General features: G+C 38.7%; 1 protein-coding gene across 1 annotated transcript; it reads left to right on the forward strand.

Moving 5' to 3' along the window:
- Positions 1-1909: 1909 nt before the first annotated feature.
- On the forward strand, positions 1910-4470 carry LOC141398070 (glucose dehydrogenase [FAD, quinone]-like). The gene has a single exon (XM_073975224.1). It carries the CDS (start codon positions 1948-1950, stop codon positions 3520-3522), a length of 1575 nt encoding a protein of 524 aa, XP_073831325.1. The 5' UTR covers positions 1910-1947; the 3' UTR covers positions 3523-4470.
- Positions 4471-6682: the final 2212 nt, after the last annotated feature.

Here is a 6682-nt window from a genome sequence, read left to right on the forward strand (position 1 = left end):
TGTCAAAAGAAATGGCACAATTTACACCAATAGCCACATGTTACTTGCCTATGCTGATGACATAGACATCATGGGACGATCAGTAAAGGAAGTAACTGATACCTTTAGGAAGGTCGAAGCAGAATCTGCGAAAGTGGGTCTGGCGGTAAACGGCGAAAAGTCCAAATTGATGGTGTGGACGCGTAAAGCGTCCATAGAGCTCGGACCAACAGTGGAAGTTTGCACCTACAATTTTGAGGTAGTTAAAGACTTCGTCTACCTCGGCACTGCCATAAACACAACAAACAACATCAGTTGTGAAATAAGAAGAACAATTGTATTGGCCAACAGATGCTACTATGGTCTAAGTAAGCAATTTAAAAACAAAGCCACATCTCGTCAAACAAAAATAACACTATACAAAACGCTGATACTACCCGTGCTCCGAAGCATGGGTACTTGCGCAAGCAGATAAGGCAGTGCTTGGTGTGTTTGAGAGGAAAATTCTTCGAAAGATCTACGGGCCGATTTGCGTTGACGGTGAATATCGACGTCGTATGAACCACGAGCTATATCAGCTATACAAAGACATGAATATAGTTAAACGTATCGAGATGCAACGATTGCGTTGGCTAGGCCATATCATGAGAATGAGCGATGATGAACCCGCTAAAAAGGCGTATGAATACATGCCCCATGGTGGTGCACGCAGAATCGGCAGGCCTAAGCTTCGATGGAGCAAACAAGTGGATGAAGAAATGGAAAGGCGCGGCATTCCAAAAAGTCAAGCGAAAAACAGAGAGGAATGGAGATCTTTTCTTAGTTCGGTCTATGGAACAAATGTTCTGTAATGGGCCAACTAAGTAAGTAAGTATTATCTGGCCTATAGGCTTTTGTATTCAGAAAATATTTTTGGAGACTGCTATCAAAATATTTGAATAATTAAATATACATATACTTAAGTATACAATATGCTTCAGGTTACCAAGTTTCCCTCTTATAACATGCCATAGAGCACTGAAATTCATGTTTTTTAATAACAATTAGATTAACTTCGTTTTTAATTAGCTAACTAATTTGTCGTTTTATGAATTAAGCACTTTCGAGTGCAGTATTACAAATATTAGGGTTGATAGAACTCTCAAAGCGATATTAGGAAAATTTTGTTGAAATTGGCATCTTTGGGGACTAATACAGTATTTGACGTAAGGTCACGATTTGGGAGTTGGTGAATTGCGTTCTGTCTAGGGAAAGAAGTTCCTGTCTACAGAAAAAAAAGCTTGACTGTAGAATGTTCTGTAGGTAGGCTGGCCATTCTGTCTACAGACACCACATTCTGTCTACATACATATATAAGATTCTGTCTACAGATATTCTATACAGACGGAACATTCTGTCTACAAGTTTCGGACTACAGAATGGACTGTAGGTTGACATAAATTTCTGTCTGTTGTTCTTCTCAAAACTAAACACTCGAATATCTTACACTTCTCCCTAACATTTTAATGCTGAAATTGGGATCAAAAAGTCGTCAAAACATTGCCTTCTCGACAAAGTGGCAATTAACAATTTATTATCAATTAACCCTTCTACATATGTTTCTTAACAATAACCGTTGGGCTCCAAAGTCTGTAAAGCTAGATTCTAGCGAAAAGTCGAAGCGTAATGTTGCGTTTATTCTCCATTATTTGGATTTGTGTAGTATTCCTAATATCTTCAAATGGGCCTTCCGAAGCTCATCAACAATTCTCAAACTGCAATGTGTTAACAGTACTATACGATCTTTTCAAGGAAGGCCAGGAGCGATTGAATTTGGAAAATCAAGACAATGGATTTGAACTGCGGCAGGAATATAATTTTATTGTGGTGGGAGCTGGAACAGCAGGTTGTGCCGTGGCTGCAAGATTATCAGAAATCACCAAATGGTCTGTTCTTTTACTAGAAGCTGGTGGCCCTGAACTTTTACCCATGGATATACCCATAATGGCACATCTATGGCAAGGTAATCCCCTTGTAGATTGGCATTATCGTACCCAACCATCAAATGAATATTGTCTCGGTATGGCACACCAGCAATGCATTTTTTCCCGTGGCAAAGTAATGGGAGGATCTTCGGTTTTAAATTACATGATATACACGAGGGGTAATCGTCGAGATTATGATACCTGGTCGGCATTGGGAAATGAAGGTTGGAGTTATCAAGAAGTTTTGCCGTATTTTAAGAAATTGGAAGATTCTATGATTCCCAATGCAGATGCTGACTTTGTGGGCCATGGTGGCCCAGTGAAAATTAGCTATATTAAATATCGCTCTCCCATTGCCAAGGCATTTCTGCAGGCAGTTCAGGAAGATGGTTTGTCTCTGGTGGATTATAATGGCCGGCAACAAATTGGGGTTTCTTATGTGCAAACAACTACCGATCAGCGTTATCGTTGGAGCTCAAATCGTGCCTATCTCTACCCGCTGAAGGGTAAACGTCCAAATTTACACATCAAGAAATTTAGTCATGTCACCAAAATTCTCATTGATCCGCAAACAAAAGTTGCCCATGGTGTTCGATTTGAATCGCAGGGTAAGACATTTGAAGTTCGGGCGAGCAAGGAAGTTATATCTTCAGCCGGCGCCATAAACACACCCCAATTGCTGATGTTATCAGGAGTGGGACCCAACAAACATTTACAAGAAATGGGCATAGAGACGATTATGGATTTGCCGGTGGGTTATAATTTACAGGATCACTTGGCAGGTGGTTTAAATTTTGTTAGCAATGCCCGTACGCTAAAAACTGGAGATTTTCTAAATCTGAATACAATTTTGAATTTTCAAAATGGAGAAAGTCCCATTGCCTTGCCAGGTGGTGTAGAGGCTTTGGCATTTTATGATATGGATGACCCTAACAATCCAAATGGCTGGCCGGATATTGAATGGTTTCTGAGCAGTGGTGCCCTCTTCTCCAATCCAAGGATCCCTAAAAGTCTGGGTATACGCTGGGATATTATCGACACTCTGTACCACAAGGCCGCCAAGAAAAAGCTAAATGTTTTTATGGTCTTTGTCAAGTTATTAAGACCTCATAGTAAGGGTAGAATCCGACTATCCTCTCGCGATCCCAAGAAACCTCCATTAATATATCCCAATTTCCTTAGTGATCCCAGAGATATACAAACTTTAGTGCGTGGCATGCACCGAGCCATCGAACTAATGCAGCAACCCACAATGCGAAATTTAAATGCTGAATTTTTACAACAAAAAATACCAGGTTGTGAATATTTTTCGAATATAACCTCTGCTCAGTATTTAGAATGTTATGTACGTCATTTAAGCTTTACCATTTATCATCAAGTTGGTACCGCCAAAATGGGTCCCCGAACGGACAGGGAGGCAGTTGTTGATCCTCGCCTTAAGGTTTATGGTATTCAACGTTTAAGGGTGGTAGATGCCAGCATTATGCCCAACATCATTGCCGGCCATCCAAATGGTCCGGTGTTTATGATTGCCGAAAAGGCAGCCGACATGATCAAGCAAGATTATGGAGAATTGTGAAATTGTTTTAGAATAAAATATATTTTTGAATAACAAATTTAATTACCTTTGTTGTTAACAGCAAACATGGATATTTTTATCCACAAATACGGATAATTTTATCCAAATGTGAATTAATAAAGGTATCCAAAGAATTCTGAATTTTATCCCAAATGTGGATCATTTTATCCTCTAAAGTGGATAATTTTTTTTTCAAAAGTGTGGATAATTTTGTCTGCGAATTTGGATAATTTAATTGACATTTGTCAATTTTTGGTCAAAAATGTGGAAAATTTTATCCGCAAATTGAATCTACAAATGTGGATAACTTTGCATCCAAGTCCAGATTACTTTATCCACAAATGAAGATAAGTTTATCCGCAAATTGGATCGACAAACGTGGATAATTGTATAACCAAATTTGGATTATTTTATCCACTAAGTGCATAATTCTATCCACTAATGCCGATAATCTTATCCACAACAAATATGGATAATTTTATCCAAAAATGTGGACAAGTAAGAACGGCGTTAAGTTCGGCCGGGCCGAACTTGTTATACCCTCCACCACAAGTTGTATTGAAGTAAAATGGAATAATTAGTTTCCTTTCTGTATGCAGAAGAATTAATACTAAATTTCAGCTATTTCGGTAAAACAACGTGAGGCACCATTCTATGGGGGCTATTTTAAAACGACGATCTATACCGACAAATTTCTGACGGAAAGTTTTTAGGCTCAAAGAAGACTAGATACCAAATTTCCTATATTTCGGTAAGAGAATGTGGCTAAAACTAAAAAAAATACCTTAATAAGCTTAAGGGGATATAGGAAGACGTGGACCTATACTGATAATACTCTTCTGGAATATTTTATAACTCTTGGAAGACGAAATAACGAATTTCAGCCATTTCGGTTGGATATTGACGTAACAATCTTCAGTATTACGAAAATCCGGAGGTACCGTTCTATGGGGGCTATATCGACGGATTTTGAGTCAGAAGTGGGCCAATTTGAAAACGTGGACCCGTACAGACATATTTCTGGCGAACAGTTTTATATCACATTGAAGACTAAACACCAAATTTCATCCATTTGGTGAAATATTGAAGACACAACCTTCAAAATACGAAAAATCGGGAGGTACCTTTCCATGGGAGCTAAATGAAGGCGTGGGCCAATACTGACAAATTTAAAGGGGAAGTTTGAGTACCCCCAATGAAGTCTAAATACCAAATTTCAGCCATTTCGGTGGAATATTGAAGACACAACCTTCAAAATACCGAAAATCGGGAGGTACCGTTCTATGGGGGCTATATGAAGGTGTGGACCGAGACCGACAAAATTCTGGGGGAAAGTTATATATCTCTAAAGAAGACTACGTGCAAAATTTCAGCCATTTTGCTAGGATATAGAAGCTAAAACCTTCAAAATACCGAAAATCGGGAGGTACCGTTCTATGGGGGCTGTATGTAGGTGTGGACCGATACCGACAAAATTCTGGGGGAAAGTTTTATATCTCTAAAGAAGACTACGTACAAAATTTCAGCCATTTTGGTAGGATATAGAAGCTAAAACCTTCAAAATACCGAAAATCGAGAGGTACCGTTCTATGGGGGCTATATGAAGGTGTGGACCGATACCAAAAAATTTCTGGGGGAAAGTTTTATACCCCTGAAGAAGACTACGTACCAAATTTCAGCCATTTTTGGTAGGATAATGAAGCTAAAACTTTAAAAATACCGAAAATCGGGAGGTACCGTTCTATGGGGGCTACATGAAGGCATGGACCGATACCGACAAAATTCTGGGGGAAAGTTTTGTACCCATAAAGAAGACTATGTTCCAAATTTCAGCCATTTTTGGTAGGATAATGAAGCTAAAACCTTAAAAATACCGAAAATCGGGAGGTACCGTTCTATGGGGGCTACATGAAGGCATTGACCGATACCGACAAAGTTCTGAGGGAAAGTTTTATACCACCAATGTAGACTAAGTACCGAATTTCAGCCATTTTGGTAGGATAATGAAGCTAAAACCTTAAAAATACCGAAAATCGGGAGGTACCGTTCTATGGGGGCTATATGAAGGTGTGGACCGACACCAAAAATTTTCTGGGGGAAAGTTTTATACCCCTGAAGAAGACTACGTACCAAATTTCAGCCATTTTTGGTAGGATAATGAAGCTTAAACCTTAAAAATACCGAAAATCGGGAGGTACCGTTCTATGGGGGCTACATGAAGGCATTGACCGATACCGACAAAGTTCTGAGGGAAAGTTTTATACCACCAATGTAGACTAAGTACCGAATTTCAGCCATTTTGGTAGGATAATGAAGCTAAAACCTTAAAAATACCGAAAATCGGGAGGTACCGTTCTATGGGGGCTATATGAAGATGTGGACCGATACCAACAAAATTCTGGGGGAAAGTTTTGTACCCATAAAGAAGACTATGTTCCAAATTTCAGCCATTTTTGGTAGGATAATGAAGCTAAAACCTTAAAAATACCGAAAATCGGGAGGTACCGTTCTATGGGGGCTACATGAAGGCATTGACCGATACCGACAAAGTTCTGAGGGAAAGTTTTATACCACCAATGTAGACTAAGTACCGAATTTCAGCCATTTTTGGTAGGATAATGAAGCTAAAACCTTAAAAATACCGAAAATCGGGAGGTACCGTTCTATGGGGGCTATATCAAAACGTGGACCGATATATCCCATTTTCAATACCAACCATCCTGCAAGTAATAAAAACTTCTGTACCAAATTTTGACTCTCTATCTTTAAAATTGCGAGCTGTATCTTGATTTCAACAGACAGACGGACGGACGGACAGACGGACATGGTCAAATAGACATAATATATATACTTTATAGGGTCTCCGATGAATATTTCGATGTGTTACAAACGGAATGACAAATTTAATTATACCCTCCATATGGTGGGGGGTATAAAATGTGGATAATTTTATCCACAAATGTGGATAATTTTATGCACAACAATTCATAATTTTATGGATAATTTTAACCACAAATATGAATAATTTTATCCAAAAATGTGGATAATATTTTCCGCAAATGTGGATAATTTTATCCACAAATTTGGATAATTTTATCTACTAAAATGGATAATTTGTCCACAAATGTGAATATATTTATCCGCAAATTGGATCGACGAA

The sequence above is a fragment of the Musca autumnalis genome, unplaced genomic scaffold, assembly GCF_047663935.1.
Source record: "Musca autumnalis isolate F117 unplaced genomic scaffold, ASM4766393v1 scaffold_3, whole genome shotgun sequence".
Classification (NCBI taxonomy): domain Eukaryota; kingdom Metazoa; phylum Arthropoda; class Insecta; order Diptera; family Muscidae; genus Musca; species Musca autumnalis.